A 20,251-nucleotide genomic window follows, 5' to 3' on the forward strand; every position below is an offset into this window, starting at 1 on the left:
TACCCACTAGATTTTTTGTGAGTGTCCCTGTAAATACAGAACCCATCGTTTGCAACCTGCACCAGAGTGGGCATCAGCCCCACCAGGCCGAGCAGAGCAGGAGGAGTGGTGAGAGCCATCCCAGCTCCACCCCGGGCAGTTCGGGTTCTTGTTCTGTAGGGTCCCGGAGGGGCTGTGGCATCGCTGAAGGCAGTGATGGCAGCCTGGGTTCCTGCACTGCGGGCCCCGGTGGCCCCGGTTGTGTGCCCGGTGCTGTGCCGAGCTGGGCACCCACCTGGCCTGCCCACCCCCTCGTCCCCTCCGCGCTGCCTTTCAAGTGTAACCGGCGATCGATCCGCCGTGACAACGTCCTCTGAGTCACATTCTCGCCTGCAGGAGTAAAGGGCAAAGGCCAAGTTCTTAGTTTTCATAGAAAACTAATTAGACGACTCCATCGAAAATAGGTCAATAAAGCTGATCGGGGGCTGCACGGAGGGAGCCATTAAAACCCCTGTGACCTTTGCTTGGAGCAAGCGGGCTGAGGCTGCCCGGGCTTTCCGGGAGCTGCCCGCTTCGTGCCAGCTGTGTGGCCGTGTCCCTGTTCCTTGCAGCACCACGGTGCTGGGCAGGTCCCTGGGGGGTCCCTGCGCTGCTGGGTGCCCTGCTCCCAGGTGCTGGACAGGTCCCTGGGGGGTCCCTGCGCTGCTGGGTGCCCTGCTCCCAGGTGCTGGACAGGGCCAGGAGCAAAGCTGCTCTGTGCACAGGCACAGGGCTGTGTAGTAGGTAATGTGTGTGCTGGGAGCGCGCGTCTCTGCCTGGCATCCTCCTGAACGTGGCTTCATCCTGGACTGCGCGCCAGGCTGCAGGGCAGGGGGCGGTGACAGACACCCGTGGGACTTGCTGGTGGCCGTCACCCTGCCGTGGGCTCGAGGCTGTGCTGGGTAGCACCACGGCTGTGTGCACATATCCCGAGCTCCCTTGCACAGCCAAAAAGCTTGCGTTTGCACATGGCATCTGGGGTACACGGATGTGCTGGGGATGCTGCACCCCCAGGGAGGGCAGCCCCGCTGGTGGGGGCATCCTGCTGCCACGCGCCCACCCGGCTCAGCCCCCTCCGTCCCCGCACACACTCGCACATGCATGGGCACAGCCCGGGCTCCTTTACCCCCAAACTTTATTCATGTGGCACATTTACAGCAAGGATTGGAATAACTAGACAATGAAAATGCTGGGTTTGCATTATCGGTTGGTTTAACTGGAACACCACACACCATGCAGTCATGTACCGCCAAGTTCAGTGCCTGTATTGCCCTTCTGGCTGCCGTCACCGGCTTCGCTCCAGGCCATGCACGCACGGGCCCGGGGCTGCAGCCTCCCTGCAGGTCAGCACCCGGACGAGGGCTCCATTCAGCAGGGCCCCGGGGCTGGGTGACACTGGGGGGACGCGTGCCCTCAGCCTGCCCCACAGCTGCCCCCTGACCGCCCTGGCCGGCCGGGAGCCCACCCAGCCGGAGGGGATGTGCTCGGCAAGGCTCTCAGGCAACAAGCCAGCTGCTGCTGAGCATCCGCGGGGACCCGCGAGGGGCACGGCACGGCCCGCGGCGTGCGGGGACCGTGGGCACGCGGGGGCTGAGCCTCAGCTCGGGAACCGGGGGAGGCCGGAGGGGATGGGAGGGGAGCAGGGTCGGGGACCTGGGCCAATTTGCAGCTCCCCTGCTCAGGTACCTGTGGGTCGGGGGGGTGGGGGGGCCAGCGCGCGCTGGCACGTCCACCGCCGGCAATGGACGCGGTGCTGCGGCGGGCCTGGCCCCGGTGAAGCTGGAATCGGTCGGCGGGGCTGGGGCAGGGCCGGGCATCCCACCCATCCCCGCAAGAGGCACGAGCAGACGGGACGGGGACGGGATGGGACGCGATGGGACGCGATGGGACGGGGGGGAGCTCCGCTCGGGCGCTGTCACCTCCCTCCTGCCGCCCGCCCGCCCGCCCGCCGGGCCCCTGCCCCACTGAAGGGAGCCCTCCGGGGCCCCGCAGCCCGCGGTGGGGCTGCCGGGGGCTCTGCAGCGGAGAATACAGGCACTTCACCTTGAACATAAAGAGACGGATTGCGTTTGTCACATACAGGAGTCAAAGAGGGGTTAGTGTTGACTCAAAAAGAGGGGAAAAAGGCGCTCGGGGAGAGGCCGGGGCTGCTGGGGAGGGTCGGGGCCGTCTCGACACTGCTGAGCCTCTACGAGCGCAGCCCGGGCGCGGGCACGTGCCGGCGTCGCTGCAGCAGCCGTCAAGGCCTGAAAACATAAAACCAGAGAAAAGAAAGAAGAGGGGAAGGCGGGGACGGCCCATGCCGGGGGGACGCTGTGGCTACAGGGCGGGAGAGGGAGGACGGGGTGGGACGTGGAGGGAGGGACGGAAATCGGGAGCCAAAGAAAAGAACAAACTACGAGTCTAAAATGTGGTGCAAGCGCCCTACGCGGCTGTCCGCTAGCATGGCATAATGTCCGGAGCAGCCCAGAGAGGGAGTCACATCAGGTCTACACAGATTTGCCTTCCCATATATACAACCTCTACTGGAGTAACAGCTGAATTGAGATTTGTGTCGGTTCCTCTGGCCTCGGTTGCCGTTTGAATGCTAGAGCCCGTCCTCCCCGCCTCGCCGGCGCCGGGCGCATGCAGCCCTGCCTGGCCTGCCCTGGGGATCAAAAGGGTTTGGAGGTCTGCTTGAAGATGAAGCCTCTATGGGCCAGTGTCTTCATGATGTTGGCGATGTTCTTACAGTCGTCTGCGGAGAGAGCACAGAGGCGCTGGGTTAGAACCGCGCTGCGGCCCGGGGCTGCTGCGGGGCAGAGCTGGGACCTCTGTGGAGCCCCGAGGCCGGGTGAGGGCTGTGCCCGGAGCTGCACGGCCCCCGTGTCCCCTCCAGCCCAGCCAAGGGGACAAGCTGACCTCGACCCCCTACAGCCACTGCTCCTCAGGGCTTCCAGCCCCATTGAGGGGCTCCCCAGCGGCGTGGGGCGAGCACAGGGCTCCCATCTCCCCGTCACCACCGCTCGGTACGGCCCCGCTGCACGGGGATGGCCCCACGGCCAGGACTGGAGGCTGGCCCGGGGCAGCAGCACTGCCCAGGCCATGCCCGGCTGCCGTGTCCCTGTGTCCCCCAGCCCACTGCTCGCTGTGGGGTGCTGCCACGGGGATGTATAGGAACAGCAGCGTTCCCACGAGCCGGATCCAAGCTGGCCCCCCAGCTCTGGGCCAGCAGCTGCTTCCCTGTGATCCCAGCACCAGCTACAGATGGCCGCCCCCTTCCAGCTCCCCCGTAAGGCATCAGGCCCACGAAGGAGCTGTCCCCACAGCTCAGCCAGGGCTGGGGCTGGCCGGTGACACCGCAGCTGCCTTCCACCAGCCACGCACGTTCCCCTTCCCCTCGCCCTCCTCGGGCAGGGGCTGCGCGGCACCCGGCTCTCCCTGCCGCAGCACCGAGGTCTGCCACCGTGCTTCGGGGTCGTCCCCGTCCCAGCCAGGGCTGTCCCTCGGTGCCACCCTGTGCCTGCTGGCCCCAGGATGCCGTGCCGCCGTGCCACCGGGCTGCGGGTCCGCAGACGGCCGCGGTGCTGGGGGACAGCCCACGGCACCGAGGTGGCCAGAGCGAGAGGCCGCGGGGCTGCGAGGCAGGGAGGGGGCAGGCGCTCCTGGCGTTATTTACCTGGGACTAAACGCAGGCACCGTTTGCTAAAATAGAAGCCGGGCTTAAATTGATTCCTGGTGTCTATATTTCATGTTGAAAATTGGCTTGTAAATCCATGTTTTGATCTATGAGGGCCGTCTCCTTAAGAAAAAGCAAGAGTAAATGTGTAATTTCTCCCTTGACAGCACACGGCACAGAGGCGATCCTTCTTCCCGCTCCCCTCCGTTTCGGGACAGCTCCACTCGTTCCGATTACCACTCTTTCTTCCTCGCCCCACGCCTTGATGTCTCCATTTCATTACCGCGCGCCCATTTATCAAGCTGTTACCGTAAGGGTGACTTTGCCCACTTGTGTGTGGCAGCGGGGCCCGGCTGACACGGGGAGAGGGCGCCCCGGGAGGGGGCGCAGCCCGGGCCCCCCTCTCCCCGCCGCCGCTGGATGGATGTTGTGGTGGAGGGAAGGCTGCATCATTACTGATGTGTAAATGATAAAGAAGCCTCCACATCCATCTCCCAACTGTAAATCCAGGGAGTGCTTTATAATCAAGCTACAGCGATAATAATGTGAAATTAGGTCTCTCTATCAACGGGAGGAGGCCTTTTAATCACGGCTTAAAGGGTGCAAACGCTGTTTATCATAATTGAACTGTATCCGGGCTAATTGTGGCCATATTTCACTGTCTAGGAGACAGCAGGCTGCCTGCTGACAGTGCCGCGTGCCGGATTGAGGGCCCCGCGCAGACGGGCAGCGCTGCCCCGCTGCCAGGTGCCCGCGGCAGGGCTGGTGCCACCACGCTGCCCTGCCCGGCCCCGCAGCCCTGCCCGGCCACCAGCGCCCGGCCGCTGGCAGATCCCTGCCCGAGGTGGCACTGACGGGGCCTGGCACACGAAGCGTGTCCCGCCCTGCGCCGGCTCCCATTGCCACTCGTCCCTGCTCAAAGCCAGCCCCTCGTGGAGCTGGGGGGCTGCTCAGGGCGGTGTCGCCGTCCCACGGTCCCGGGACAAGGCTCGCTCTCGGCTCCCCCTCTGCTGCGCCCCCAGCTCCTGCCCGCAGACCCTGGCCCCTCCATCTCGCACCCAGCCAAGCGGCCCCGCGCACCGCAGCTTCCCCAGGGGCCGGCTCCCAGCGGGACGTCGCGGGGACGTGGCCGGCCGAGAAATTGCGCCCAGGCAGGCAGCATCGCCCTCGCCACCCCAAACGACGGCACGGCCCCCTGGCAGCGGGAGCGCCCGGCTCGTCGTAAGTCATTTAGTGAGACTCATTCCAAATCAGCGCTAAGGTAAACACGCTTATTATAATTATCCATGTAAAAAAAAATCAACAACAGCAGAACAACTTTCTAATATGCAATTACAGCCATCTATTGATTTTACAATGTAATCCGCTCCGATTGATTTAATAACACAATTATAGGCTGGCTCTCGGGATATTAGAGTGGGAGATTTTCATAAACTCCAAAGCAAAAAACTAAGCGGCTTTTAAAACAACACCGTCAGATGGCTGTTTGGGGAATTATTAGCAATATGAAATCCTCTAAATCTGGCCGTTGTTACCTTGTGAAAGGAATTTCTATTACAAAAATGGCAATTGACAACCTAAGAGAGCGCGAACGGGATTGCTTTTCTGCTCTTTCAGTGCTTAATCCATTGCAAAGGTGACCACGGGGCTGGGGGCCGAGCCCGGCGGAGGACAGCGGGCAGCCCTGCTACCCCCCGGGGGACGCTGCCGCAGGGGGTCCCACAGCCACCGGTGCCACCCGCCAGCCCCGTGTCCCACCAGGTGACCGTGCTCGGGGTGGCAGCAGGCTGAGCCCCGACCTTCCCCACCCCAGCACACCCGTGCTGCCCCGGCCCCAGGCACCTCGGAGGGCAGCGGGGTGCCCGCCCGTGTCCCCGAGCCGGCAGCAGGGTGACGGTGGCCCCGCGCCGCCGACACCGCTCTGCCGGAGCCGCGCGCACGCGCGCCCAGCCGCGCGCCCCTGCTCTCCCTCGCGCTTGCTCCCTCAATGTATTCCCGACTTTATGGGCACATTTTTCTTGTCAAGCTGACAGGGTTGCTAAGTGGATTTCTCCCTGATATGCGGACGGATTATCACATTACTCCAATGTCCTACACAAACATATTACTTTATATTCAATAGCCCTAATGAATATAAACTGCTTTTTCTTTTTTGGGGTGGGGGGTAATCTATAGATTTTTAATGAGGGCACTATTAACTCCCTCCTCTTTAAAACAGACTTAGGTGCAGCCTCTGAGTAGAAAATCAATGGTGTTATTGTAGGAATATTGTATATTGATATTGTAATAATAAGATGCAATTGATTTAGGGGTGTTGCGCGGTGTGTGTGAACGGGGTCAGCGTGGGGTTATGCTGCCTTCTGCAAACGGAGCAGCGGCTCCGCTGCGCCTCCCTGCCCCTCGCCGTGTCGTGTCGCTTCGGAGCATCACCTGTGTCCCTGCATGGGTCCCACCGTGGTCCCGCGATGACGGGGCCAAGCCTGCCCTGATGGCTCCTCACCGCCTCCGTACCCGCGTCCCGGCCCCCTCCGCATCTTTGCCGAGCTCTCTGCCACGGGGACGGCCAGGCAGAGCGAGCTCACGCCGGGGCCTTTTAATTAGGGCTGGAGTTTGCCAGCGTTCAGCACCGCTGCCTGTCCTTGTCCTTGTGCTGGCACAGCGACGCGCTCCCGCTGCGCTCCTCGGCAGGGCCGGAGGCAGAAGCCCGTGCCGCCTGCAGCACCGCCGGCACGGCACCCCCTGCCCCCGGCTGGGGCAGAGCAGCACTGCCGCGAGCCCAGGAGGGGACAGAGGATTTCGGCAGCAAGAGGACATCCCACAGCCCCACGGGCTTGGCAGGATGCGGCCGTGCCACGCGAAGGAGCTGGAGCGAGGCTCGTGCAGCGGGTGCAGCGATGCCCCCGCGCCCTCCCCAGCCCCAGGTAGCGGGAGGGAAGGAGGGGGTTCCCGCCTCTCCCGGCTCGGCCACCAGACCGCCCGGGTGCCACCACCCCGGGGAGCGGCGGGGACAAGCAGGCGGAGCAAGGAGCCAGCTTTTGCATGCCGGTGGGGCCGACGGCCGCCCCGAGGGGCTGCGGGAGCAGAGAGACCCCCTGACCGTGCTCATTTGGAGCCAGCCCCGGCGCACCTGTGCTGCGGCTGGGAAGACGGATCGCCCCCCGGCCCGAGCAGAGCAGGTCCATATTTAAACTGTCCCCATGCTTTATGGTCTGTACAAGAACTGATGCTCAGGCGACCAGGGGCCATTTGTCAATGTTCTAATGGCAGATTACTGTTAATGAATAATATCACCGCTCCCTTCCCAGAACGGCTCCCTGCCAGCGGAAGCAGGGACGCCCGGCCACAGCCTCCCCGAGCCTCCCCCCCTCGCCAAGGGGACAGCCGGCGGCCTCGTGACCTGTGGGAGCCCTGCTGCCCCCACGCTGCTGCTGGTGTTCCCGGCAATCCCAGAGGGGAAGTGCTGGGTCGTGTCCCCCCCGCGCCCTGCCCGGCTGCGCTGCTCACCCTGGGTGGGCACGTCCCAGGAGGGGACAGAGCCATCGGCCTGCCTCGTGTGTGCCGGGGCAGGGAGGGGGCTGTGTCCAGCCTTCGCCCGTCCCCACCACGGCACGGTCCCATCCAGGCCGTGCCTCGGCTCAAAAGCAGCCCCGGGACAGCCCCGCTGCGGGGGTGACGCTGAGAAGCAAGAGGGGTTTTGGCCTTCCTGTGCTCCCGCGGCACCCCCGGGGGACACCGACATTTGTCCCCCACTCAAGCTGCGGCAGGAGGCTGTGGCTGTGCACAGACAACGTCAGTTCCCCCCCCCCAAAGGGACCAGACACCCCCACGGCCACACCAGCTTTGGGGACAAGAGGGCCACAGGTCCCCACCCCACCGTCGGGGTGGCCCCGGTGGTAAACGTCACGGCCCGGCTGTGGGGAGCTGGTGCTGGGCAAGGGTGGGCCGGGGCCGGGGACACCTGGCTGCAGCAGGGACAAGGACACGTCAGGGAGCCACCGGGAGGTCAGGGCCGGTCCCGAGGCTCCCAAAGGAATGGCCTCATAACCCTGCGCGGTGCGAGGGGCTCTGCGCGCCCCGGACAGCCGGCAGGTATATTAGGTGGAGCTGACAGCGACGCTCGGAATATTAAGAATAACTTACCTCATTATCTGCAATTACGTTACTGCCACACACCTCATTTCTTCACGAAGAAAAGGAAATTAGTTTTATATTGACTTCATCCCGGTGCCTCCCCTGACTGCCCCGCCGGAGAGCCGGCGAGCGCTCTGCGGCGGACCTGGAGCCGAGCCTTGCTCTCGTACTTGGTTTGTCCCCTACCTGTTGCTGCTCCCCGTGCCGGGGGGACGGGATGCTCTTCCCAGCCCCTGCACACAGGGCTCAGGCAGGGGAGCTGCTGTGCTTGGGACCCCGAAATCCTGCCGGAGCCCCCGGGACACTGACGTGGCCCCGCGAGCGTCCCCGGGCAAACAAAGCGAGCGGCGCCGGCGCCCCAGCCAGGAGGGAAGGGGAGCAGCACGCTCAGCAACACAGGGAAAAAGCCAATTTCATCTTTATTAGGAGGAGATTTCTCTTTTAGTAATAAGCACACTTCAAATAATTAGCGTGTTTTACGTAATAATGAAATTATGGAAATGCAGGCCACTTATTCAAACAAGTCGCCATTACCATATTTTTAAATATTAGACTTAATTAGAGTTTATCACTTCAGAGAAGTACGAGGAGTGGAGATTTTTTTTCCTTTACAAAAAAAAAAAAATCCTCATAAAGTGTTTATTAAGAGCGGGTAAGAAGGGGATAATGATCTGTTTGGAAATTAAGGCAATCAAACATTTAATGCTCTGCACTCCTGTAGGCAAAAGCATTCAAATGAGTCAATTATACATCCATTATCCAGGCACGATTAAACAAGGCAGGACGGGGAATTTGTCCTCCCCATCACGCCATTGTCGCGAGGACTTATGTCCACTTCCAGGCAGCTAATAAAGCACCGAACTTGGGGCAGAGCGCGAGGGACGGAGCGAGGAAAGGGACGGAGAAGGGGAGGAAAGGCGGCGAGGAAGCGGGGCGGCGGGAGCGTGAAGGGGCCGGGGGGGGGAGCCGCGCGGTGGCGGGGCCGTGTCTGCGCCGCAGCCCGTCATAAATCAAAGTAATTAAGTTAACATGAAAATCAACTTCACCATCCCGTTAAATTACGGCATTTGCATATTCGGGCTCAAATGAAGGAGGCGGCGGGCGATGGGGGGAAGTGGGGGAGGTCGGAGGAGGAAGACGGGGGGGACCGCGCACCAAAAAGGGCCCCATTTATTACGGTGAATAACTAATTTCAGAATTTATAGCGCTGGATTTTCGTTCCCGTGCCATTTATATTACAGAAGGAAATTAAGGGGCGGGCAGGAGGCTGGCTGGACATCTTTCTGCGTTATTGCTTGTCTGCCATTTGCAAATCATTATTAATTGTGGCCTGTGTCGCTGGTGCGGCAGGGCAGGGTGCCTGGACAGCCGGAGCAGACACACATATCTCTTCATCAGGACCCCAGCCGCTAGCCCTGGAGAGCCAATTACCCCTCCCTGATTGGTATCAGATAAGGAGGGAATTTTTACAAATTAGGGAATAAATAGAATTTCCACACGTGGAGCAGGGAGGGCTTGAGAGGCAGTAATGAAAAACGATACATCACCATCAGCCAGACAACCCTATTCATACGCCGATGCATTACGCTCACTACTCATAATCCCGCCGAGTGACAGACAGCCCGACGGGGTGGCCGCATCCAGCCCGGCACTGGGGACGGGGCACTGGGCTCAGCCCCGGGGCTCGGTGGCCGCGTTTCCAGCCCCGTGTCCCCCCCCACGCCAGCGCTGCCCCCGCCGCAGGATGCGCTCTCGCCCACCGCTGCTCCGCTGCGCACCCTCCGGCTGACCCCGCAGCCGTGCCCCGGGGCCGGCAGCACCAGGGCGGCCCCAGCTGGATGTGTCCCCAGCACAGCGGGAGCCCAAACCCCGGTCATACGCTTTCAGGCCCCGTGTCACTCCCTGCAGCAGTGCTGGGCCCCATATAACCAGGACCCGCAGAGGACGCCCCGGTACGTCCGTCACCCCGCGACGTGACGGAGCCCGGTGGCCCAGGGGCACGGCCAGGCTACCAGGACCCTGGCACGTGGCCGGCCTCGGGAGGAGCAAATCCTACAAGTGCAGGACCCTCACCAACGCTCGGGGCGCCCGGCCTGCTCCGCGTTCCCCACTGCCGGAGCCGAGCTGGTAATTAGCTCTCCCTTATGACAAGCACGTCACCAAACAAAATGCTCGGCAGGAGATCAATCTCGCCTGTAAGTCACGCAGCCTTTAATTTATTCAGCATACAATGTCGCTCCACCACCGGCTTCCTGTAATTTATACCGTACACTGTCGTGTATTATTTAACTCGTCCCGGTGTTTTACAGCTTGCCTCAAAGTCGCTCCGCAGAAGAAAGTCACGGCTGGGGCACCGGAGAGGTGCAGCGAGGGTGAGGTGGGCTCCCTTGCTCCGGGGCTGGGCTGGGGACACGGCCTGGTGCTTGGGGACAAGGTGACAGTGCCGAGTTCCCGAAGTCGGTGGCTCCAGAGCCACTCGCTGGTATCAGAGCCAGAGAAAATCCAGGGGATTTTCTCAAGCAATAACAGATCTGGGCAGGTAGCCCTGCCTCCGGCTGGGGGTTGCGTCCTCACGGCCCCATTCCCTGTGCACGCCCAGAGCAGGGCATGAGGACGGAGGCGTGGGGATGGCTCCTCCCGCAGGACACAGGGGCAGTGAGGAGGTGGCAGCGCTGGGACCCCGCCGCCAGCTCGTCCCGGCTGCTCCCACAGCTCACCTGGAGCTGGTCTTCGGCCACGCAGCCGAAGGGAAGCAGTCGGTGATATAGAGCTGGATATTCTCCGCAGGGAAGGTTAAAACCTCTGTTCGGTGTAAAGTTGCCGTATCTAAGCACTTATGACCGGGATATTTATGGCTAGTTTATTCCAGGCAGCGGCAGTTATCCACGGATAAAGGCAACGGGGCTCCCTGGTGCCTCCTCTCCGTGCGCCGAAGGCAAAGCCCAGCCGGAGCCGGGTGCCCACGGAGCTCAGCGCGCCCCATAGGGGCTGGGTGCGTGGGTGCTCCGCGGGAGCTGTGGGGCCAGGGGTGGGAGACGCCCCCGATGTGTCCCTGCTCCTGGCTGCTGCTCTCCTTGTCGCTCGTTCCTGTCCCGCACTACTGCCGCCGGCCCCTCTGCCGTTAGCTCCGCTCCGTGTCCAGCTGCCGGCACCCGGTGCCGCCGCCGGGACTGGGGCCCTAATTAGGGAGAAATTTCAAGGGAGAAATGAGCGAGTTGATAAAGCCGAGCCTCTCCTGCCTGCGAGCGACACGAGATGTCAGAGAAAGGAAATAAAAGGCGAGGATGCAATTCCAGTGCTGCCGAGACTGTGTGGTGAGTCCTAATGGAAAGTTCTCCTGCTCTTTAAAGCTCGGTCAGATGGCCTAGTTATTGCTTTAAAAGGGCCCAGAATCAAACCCAGCGCCGCACTCGAATCCTTCAAATAAAGCGAGCTGTGTTTCTGCAGGTCCGGCGAGGCAGAGGCATGCGATTACACAGAGAAGGGCAGGTCTCTTTATCTTGGAGGGAGACCTACCTATTTTTAAACATTAGCTCCAAATCACCAGCTCACCTCTTTGTCTCTCGCAAACCCTCTCTCGCCTTCTGGAGGAGAGATCAAACGCCGGCCCTGCTGCCATTGTTTCTCTCCCAGCGAGATGGATGCGGGACTGTAATCTTCCCACAAAGCCGCACGCTTCAAAGGCATCAAAAGTGCTTATTAAAAGTCCTAGGAAACTAATTTAATAACATCCCAAAGGGCCGGGAGAATCGGCGCCGGCAGCTCCAAACCCAGCCTGGCGAGGGAGAGGGGCCCTGCCGGACACGGCTCCGGCTGCGGCCGCTGCGCCCGGACCTCGCGTTACGGCGATGGATGTGCGAGACCCGCAGGGACGGGACAGCACGCGTGTCCTCCAGGGGCTGCCCCAAACCCGTATCGTGGCACGAGGGACGTGGCCGTGCTGCCCTGGGTGTCCCGCAGCCGGTCAGTGCTCCCCGCCGGCCGGGTGACACGCGGGACCCCGGGGCTCCGTCCGGGCGCGATGCCCCGTGTGAGGCTCCCGCAGAAAGGGGCAGGGGATGGAAATTAACGCTCCAGCCTTCGTCTCATCCTGCCCATTAGCGGGGCTGTTTTACTCCGGATCATTAAATATGTATATCTTATTACACGCCTTGTTACAGTATTGAGCTCTATTGACTGATAATAAATTCCAAGCATCATCCCGGTCATAAATTTATCTGGAGATGATGAAGACTCAATAATCTAGTCATGCAGATAATATGATAGGGCCTTAAAAAAGATCATTACATTATATGTCAAAATTAAAAGTGAAATACACTTTATTAACAGTGTTTCCACACTCGGGGCCATTACTTGTTATATCCCCTCCTGCCCTCCCAGCCTCCCACCCTCCGCTGCCCCTCGGGAAGCCCGGCAGCTCCTCCTGGGATGAGCGCGGTGCAGGGCCTGGGGCCGGCCGTGGCGCCGACGGCACACGGGGACCTCGCAGCTCACCCAGGGACGCAGGGCACCCGGTCTGGGAATGGCCTCTGGGGATCTCCGAGTTCGACACAAGCTCCCGTGCCCGGTGCCACTTGCACACACAGCCCGGCCGTGGCAATCCCGGCGTTCCCAGGAGGAAAGGCGGCCTCGTCCCCAGAGCTCCAGGAGGAAAAAGCGAGCCCCAGAGCCCCCCACTCGGGTTACCCCAGCGGCTCCCACCAACAGCACGTCTCTCCCCGGGGCTCCTGCAAGCCGCGGGGCCTGGGAAGGGGCAGGGCCGGCCGGGGAGCAAAAAGGGGATGTGGGGATGGCCAAATCCCTCTCCCTGCCCAGCCCCAAGCCGCACGCAGGACTTGTAGCACGCAGCACGGTGCTCGGTCCCCCCACACGAGGAGGGCCAGGGGTTGCCAGCAGGCTCCCGCTGCCCCGGTGGGACGGCAGGGAGAGCAGTCCCACGGCGTCACCAAGGCACCGCGGTGCCAGGGCCGGGCGTCTCCCGTCCCATCTCCCCATGGAGCCGTGCTCAGCCCCTGCTCCCGTCCCTCGGAAGCCATTCCTCCGGCTCTCCACGAAGGTCACAGCCATTTCAACTCCTCTGATGAGGGCCGGTGGCTCGCGCCCCTCCTGCGCCGCGGGGCCGGCCTCTGCGCGCTCCAGCCCGGAGGTCGATGGCACGCCTCAGGTCTGAAGTGGCTCCAAGGGCTGTGGTGCTGAGCCTGGACCCCCCCAGCTCCCTCTCCAGACAAACAAGGTGACGAGCGCCGGGGGCACGCGGATCGATGCCGCGACACAGATCAGCTGCCGGGAAAACCAATCGCGGATCAGATTGAAACCGACTTCGCCGTGTATCTGCCCGGCTCTCGCTACAATAGATTGGCTGGAGAAATCCGATGGAGAGAGGAGACAAAGGGGGAGGAGATGGGGAGAGGAGGAAAGGGCTGATAATGCTCCCTGCCGCGGCCGCTCTAATCTGTGACAGCCCGAGGATTTGCTGAAAACCATTATCACATTTCTCTCCCTTCTCTTGTCCCTGATAAAGCCCCGGCTAATCTGTTTGTTGCAGGTATTGAACAAACGCGTTTAGCGAAACGAGGGGTGTGTGCGCGCCTCTCCGCGTGCTGAGGGGAGATTTTCCCCGCGTCCCTCCGCGAGGCGAGAGGGGGGAGCAGGCACCGGGCGCCTTTCTAGGCACCACGTTTCAGCATCGAGCCACGTTTTATCCCCCGTGCCCTTACTCAACGCAACTCCTCCGGCTAGCACGCGGCACCGCAACGCCTGCGGCACATCCCGGCCCGGGGAAGCCGCTCGCCCACCTGCGTGCCTCCGGGGACCCAGGGGACGAGGGACCTGCCCTGGGGCACCCCGTCTCCTGCCGCCCGTCCCGGCACCGACCTCAGCCCCCCCCTTTATGCAGGACGCTGTCTCTCTGGGGAGGAGAGGTAATTCAGCCGCTGTGAAAACCCAGAGCCAGGGCTCCCGCAGCCGCCTGTTACAAACAGTCCTAGTGGAACATTAATTATAGTAATTTAGCCGTGGAACACTAACTGCAGCCAGTGCAATAGCATTCAGTACATTAGTGGCTATAACCCACTCCTTAAAAAAGACATTTGGCTACTGACAGCTGATAAAATGAGTTGTGAAGCATAACCAAAGGGGGGGGGGTGGGGAAAGCGCGCTGGGAACAACCCGCGCGGCGGCGCGACGGCAGGACGGGGACGGCACCCGTCGGGGCTGGGCTGCAGCGAGCTGGAGGTCCGGGCACCCGGCGAGAAGGCGGCGAGGAACGACGTGCAGGGAACGACGTGCTGGGGAGACGGTGTGAGGCTGATCCCTGCTGCTGGTGCGGGGCTGCTGGGGGAGAAGGGCAGCACCCGTCACCCTTGGGACCCTCGGCTTTGTGCACCGCGGGCCGGCGCAGCACCCCGCTGAGCCTGGCGCTGCCTCCGTCCCTGCTGTAGGGCTGCCTGGTGCCGGGATGTGCCCGCTGGGGCAGCGCAGGATGGGGACGTGCCCGTCGGAGCAGCGCAGGATGGGGACGTGCCCGTGGGGCCGTGCGGGGCTGGCAGCCCACCCGTGCCACACGCAGGGCTCGGCACGGCGGGGCCGCGTCTCGGCAGTATGTCAAACAGAAGGACACTGCCTTCTATCTCTCAGCCGCCGCCCCGGGGCACAATCCACCTCCATTCAATCTTTACTCCACTACACATGTTTCCTTTCCAGCCTCGGATTATTTTTTATCATCAAATTACCGCGGCGATAAGATGGAGTAGATGTGATAGCGAGCAGAGCTCCCGACCTCCCCTCTCCCCCCCGGCCCTCCTCGCCTCCCCCCGGCCCCCCCCCCAGCCTCCCGGCTCCGCACAGGCAGGGGGTTATTCAAATGTCAGGGGGCTCGGAGACCCCCGGCGGGCGGATTTGTTGGCTGAGACCAAACCGCAGCCGACAGCGAGCGCCTGGGTGCGCGCCGGCTCCGCCGGGAAGCTCGCAGGGTGCGTGGCTGCTGTGCCACCGCAGACCCGCACCCGGTGCCCCAGCCCAGGTGACACCGGCGAGGTGGCAGGGGACACGAGGACACGGGCAAGGGGCCCTGGCACAGAGGCGGCCGGGAAGAGCGCGGCTGTGCTGCGAGAGCCCGAGCAGCGCCGCGAGGCCCTGCCGAGCCGGCGTGATGAATCCTCCCCTGCTCCTTGTTTACTCCAGCCCTCAACAAATGAGTCCCTTCCCGGCCGGGGATAGCTCATCCGGAGGAATGCTCTTTCAGGCCTCTCCCTCTAATCCCTATTAATTTAAATAATGCTCGGCCACTCTTCTCAAACTATTTATTATTTATCAGGTTTGTTTATTTGTAGCTAACAGGTAGCGCTCAGCATGCGTCCCCGGCGCGGGGACAGGGGCCGTTCATCACGCCGGCTCCCCCGCCATCCACCATCCGTCAATTACTCCTGCTTCCTTTAATTAGTAATGAGGACTAATATCTCTGCCTGGGATGGTGGCTGGAGCGGAACTTCCCTCCGGTGGCATCGGAGCAGCACAGGGGAGGGAATGAAAAATAAATACCTGAGCCAGCGCTGCCGCTGCAAGGGGAGGGGGTGCCCAGCACGCAGGGGGGGGAGCCCTGAATCCCCCTGGGGGGCTCGGTCCCTGGTAGCTCTGCGTGATTCCCCGCACAGCAGAGGATTTGGAGTGGACGCGAACGTCCCAAGCCACGGGTTCCCCTTCCTGCACGGCATGGCCAGCCCGAATCACGGCCGATCCCCGGTCTCGGCGTGGGGAAGCCTGAGTTAAATGCCCATTAGAGGCTCCAGCCTCGCCTCGCAGACCTGGGGAGCTCTGTATCAGAGCGTGCCATCCAGGGCCGCCTAATAGCGAAGGCAGCGCGTGATATAAATGGAGCCCCTTTGATTTATTGACTGGGAGAAGTTTTTACACGATAGCCCATTAAGACGGACGGCTCTGTTTACAGCCAGGCCATCTAGCTATAGGGACCCTGAACTGGCTGGTGTGTTTTGCTATTGCTCTTCAGGCAGACATCTCATTAAGGGGAACAGCATATGGAGCTCTCTGGATCTATACTTCACGAGTCCTGAGGGAGGCTTTTACCATTTTTAATAAGCGGGCAAGGTTAGCAAACCTGCGACGCGGTGACCTCCCCTCCCCGTGCCATGGACCTGGGAGAAACACCGAGAGCTGGACTCACCGCGTGCGCTCGGGACTCCATCAATCACCTCCCCACTGCCGGCCGGGAAAACCAGGGGGCGTTTGGTCGCCCAAAATACGGTGGCAGAGGTTGCAGAGCCGGGTCTTGTGTGCCGTGCCCCATCTCAACCCAGCTGGATGTGTCCCGGGCAGCGTGTGGGGGGCTCGGCCGGCAAAGGTGCTTTAAGGAGAGAGCTTCAGTGCAGGAAGGACCCCCCCAGCTGGCTGTCGAGGGGGGATTATTCTGTATTCGGTAACACCGCAGTTTGGGAGAACAAGCAATCTCCGGCACAGACCTCCAGCGCTTCTCCGAGCTGATAAAGCCCGTGGGAGAGCTGGCTCTGCGGGGGCTGCCGGGGCTGGGGCCGGGCACGTGGGGTGAGCTGCTGAGGGCAGCGGTGGCCACTGCTGTGGGGGGTCATCCAGTGAGCTTTCCGAAGCCCAAAGGCTCGTGCAAGGTTTGGGTGCCCTGCTTGGGGCACCATTTACACACCCAGGCACAGCAGCATGGACAGACGGCCTCAAGGCAGTGGTAACGCATCCTCCCGTGCGGAGCTCCCACCATCTCCTCCTAGCCCTGAAAAAACCTGACATAAATTCAGGAGCCTGGAAATGCGATCGTTTCCTTTAGAAAAATCTGCCTGGGTCTGGGTAGGAAAGAGGAAAGGGAGAGGAGGACAAACGGGCAGACGCTGGCGTATTTGGGGCTCTTTTCAGCAATTCTCTCACAAACAGTCTGAGCATCTTTGAAATGAAATTTTGTAGGCGATTAGCTCACAATGTGAACCTAATTGCTTTTGGTATTTAAAAAAACCCATTAAATTAAATGGCTGAGATATTGAGGCTTAAGCAATGGCTGCTTCCCATGCACAGTAACTACCAGCCTCATTACTGGGCCGCCAATTCCAGCGGCGCAAGGCGCAGACCCGTGCGACGTGACCGCTGCGGCTCCCCTGCTCCCTCCCAGCTCCCAGCCCTCAGGAGCGGATCCAGCCCTGAGATCCACGGCCTGCCTCTGCCAGAGACCCCAAAAAGTGACCTGGACGTCGCTAAAAAGGCACCTTGCAGTCGCAACGAACCCCAGGAACAAGATATAAATGGGATGTGTTCGGCGAGGCTCAGCTTTGGTCGTCGCGGGAGGAGGCAGCCCCAGCTCGGAGAGCCACGGGTGCACAGCGCTGAGCATGCCGTGACCCAGCACCGGCTCGCCTGGTACCTGGTTTCTGCAGGGACAGCCCCGATCTGTCACCCAGCACCTCCTTCCTGCAGCACTGCGCTCAGCAGCTCCCCTCCACTACAGACCTGGCCCCGGGAGCGCCGCCCCGCTCCGCGCGTAGCGCTGTGACACAACGTTGTGGCACACAGCAGTGCCTTCACCTGACTTTACTTGTTTGTTTAAATTATTTACACTCCTCAGATGCAAGATTGCTCTCCAAAAGGAGCATCCTTTTGGCTGCTGCGGCTTTAAAATGACTTGCATCCATCACTCAATCGCTTTCAGGTCAAACACGCGCTCCTGACTTAATGACCACATTTCCGCAGCAACAAATCTGTCACCGCTGTTTGTTTAAAGCCAACAATCTGTAGGAGCACTGTGTGCAAGGATTGAATTAACTCGGCATCTGAACGACTGCGGCGCCGGATCAGTCAAATTGCACCTTTCCCAAGACCTTCCCGCAATGTTAATTAACGTTCCTTGGGCGATGGGCACCCCGCCGCGCCGCGGGGGGCTGCCAGGGAGAGCAGAGCCCCCCGCGGGCACACGGGGTGCACGAACCGGGTCCTGGCTGCCCCAGTCCCCCCCAGCACGTGTGTGTGTGGTGGGGAAGCGGGGGGCTGGCTTCCCCCCTTGTTCCGACACGACCTGCCCTGGTATTCCCAAAGCTCAGAGGTGACCGAGATGTTCCACGTCGGATGCTTGACTCACGGTGATTTTTTTCCCCAGGAAATTCCAGCCCGAACCGTTAACGCATTGCCGCGAACAAGAACGAAAAATATGTTGCTATTTCCCTCAAATTCCAGCTGACGTGTTGCTTGGAGGTTTTGTTTTGTGTGTGAGTGCCCAGCTGCTTTGGAACAAAGCCTTGAAATTCTGTCGGAAGGGTGATTTTGGGGCTGGGGAGTGTTTGGGATGAATTTCCCACCAGAATCTCGCCAGCTACGGGCACTGCAGCCCCAGCCCGCAGCCCTGAGTGGCTGCACGTGCACTGACGCCCGGCCCCACGGCCCCAGCAGCTGCAGCCCCGCCGGCACCCGGTCCCAGCACCTGCACGGGGAGCAGGGACCCGGCCCTCGGGGCGCTCGATGACTTCCCCAGGAAGCGCGAGGGAGGAAAGCGCTGCATTGAAATACCGCAGGGCCGAGAGCCGGAGTCGGGAGGCAGGAGAAGCCGGAGGAAACCGTGACGGGGAGTTAGCGGGGCTGCCGCTGGAGCTGAGAAGGTACCAGAGGAATGGGGGAAGGGACCGGGACAAGGAAATGAGGACAAAGAGCTGGGACGCAGCTGGGGAGGGAGGCTGAGCCCGGCAAGGTGTGCAGAGAAGGAAGGAGGGAGCGGGGTTCACCCAACCCCAAAACGCTCAGCTCTGCTGCTGCCGCCCGCAGCCTCCAGCCCTTGCCCACGTGGCAGCAAGGTCCTCGGTGTGGCCCACGTGTCCCTGGGCCAGCCGCAGCAATCACTGCCCCGCAGGGAAGCGGGCTGAGGTGGGGGGTCCCAACCCGGGGAGCTGCAGCCCCCCCCAGCCTCACCCCCGCGCGCTGCAGTTAACCGGGGCACCGCTCTAATCTCTACCTGCCATTGATTTCAATTCAGCTCCAATTTTCTTCTTTGACCTTCTCTCCTCCAGACCCTGCTCGCAAACAGAGAACAAATCCTCAAACATCCCCTTCGTTCTGCCCTGAAAAATTCCAGCACGCCCCTGTCAGCGGCTGGGCATGGTGATGACCAAAGCCTGTTTGCGTACCTGCTCACGCCCGGGGACGAAGGCACCGCTGCTTGCACAGGCGCCCTCCCCACGTGCACCCACCTTGGCTCTGGCACGGGGAGGGAAGCGGTGGTGCTCTGACAGCACCCAAACCTCACGCTCCTCTCCTTTCTCATCAACGTGCTGCCACGATGGGCTGGAAACAGGCTGAGATGTTACCAGCTCCTCAGATTGCTTCCTGCCAACCCCGCGGTGACAACGGGGGTGACAGTCCCAGCCCCAAAGGCAAGCCGAGGGAGACGAGCTAGGGGAAGATCTCTCCTTCTCCGTGTCCCCGGGGCCACGGATGGGGCATGGACACTGGGAGCACCCAGCCCCCTGGTGCCCCTCTCTGTGCCGTGATCTGGAAGGGGAGCAGCCATTCGGAAGCAGTTAGGATCAGGCTGCGACGTGCTGGCACAAACGAGCTGCAAAAGTGCCCGCGAGATGTCCCCCAGCCGGAGACTGTCGGCACCACGGGCAATGGGGGGAGAGACGCCGGGGGGCACGGGATGGGCAAGGCACAATCCCTCAGTGCTCATCCCTTCCTGGCACCCCAAAAAGGGGGGGAGGAATGTCAGCCAAGGCGCTTTTCTCAAGAAAGCCTGGATGGCAGCATTTCAGCCCTCACGGGGCCCTTCTTTTCCTGGCAGCAATTCACTATGTAAAGAGGCTGGATATTTATAATTATGCTCAAAGTGGCCACTTTGAAAATCTATATGTCTCTAGGCTCCCTGTACATCATAATGTCAAGCCTGTGAATGGAGGCATCCATCAGAGGCCTCACATCACAGACCTCGGAGCTGTGATAAACACTCGGGAAATGCTCGCTGAAGCCCGGGTCCCGCTGCTGCCTTCTGGGGAGCGGACGTGGGCTTTGCAGGGTGCCCCCATGGGGACTCCTCCAGGAGGGACAACGCCGGGTGCTTGTGAGCCACTGATCAGAAATGGGGATGGGATCCTCCGGCCACAGCCTGCCTTCCCTGCTGACCCTCGCCTGTCCCTGGGAAAGGTTTTCCCTAGGTGGGACCCAGCATCCCATCTCCGTGCCCCAGTGCTGGGGAGGGTGTGAGCTGCGGGGGCAGGATGCCCCCCTCCAACATCAGATCTTCTCTTGGCCTTCAGATCCTCCCTTGGCCTCTGCAAATCCAGGATCTCTTCAGCCGTACTGAGAAAAACGAGCTCAGCGCTGCAGAAGTGGGGCTGAGGCTGTTAAAAGCAGGGAAACCGAGGCAGGGAGCTGGGGGCTCTTCTCCAGGATGGCAAACAGCAGAGCCGACCCCAAAGGCGTGATCCAGCCCCT

General features: G+C 61.5%; 1 protein-coding gene across 3 annotated transcripts in view; it reads right to left on the bottom strand.

The window, feature by feature from the left end:
- Window positions 1-1,136: 1,136 nt before the first annotated feature.
- ERI3 (ERI1 exoribonuclease family member 3) overlaps window positions 1,137-20,251 on the bottom strand; it is a 117,958-nt gene continuing 98,843 nt past the window's right edge. For all 3 annotated transcript variants that reach the window (XM_083845951.1, XM_083845955.1, XM_083845952.1), the window contains one exon: window positions 1,137-2,755. In XM_083845951.1, the coding sequence (XP_083702077.1) occupies window positions 2,673-2,755 (83 nt within the window). In that variant the 3' untranslated portion in view covers window positions 1,137-2,672. The remainder of the gene's footprint in view (window positions 2,756-20,251) is intronic.

Source organism: Anser anser (assembly GCF_964211835.1).
Source record: "Anser anser genome assembly, chromosome: 8".
Classification (NCBI taxonomy): Eukaryota; Metazoa; Chordata; class Aves; order Anseriformes; family Anatidae; genus Anser; species Anser anser.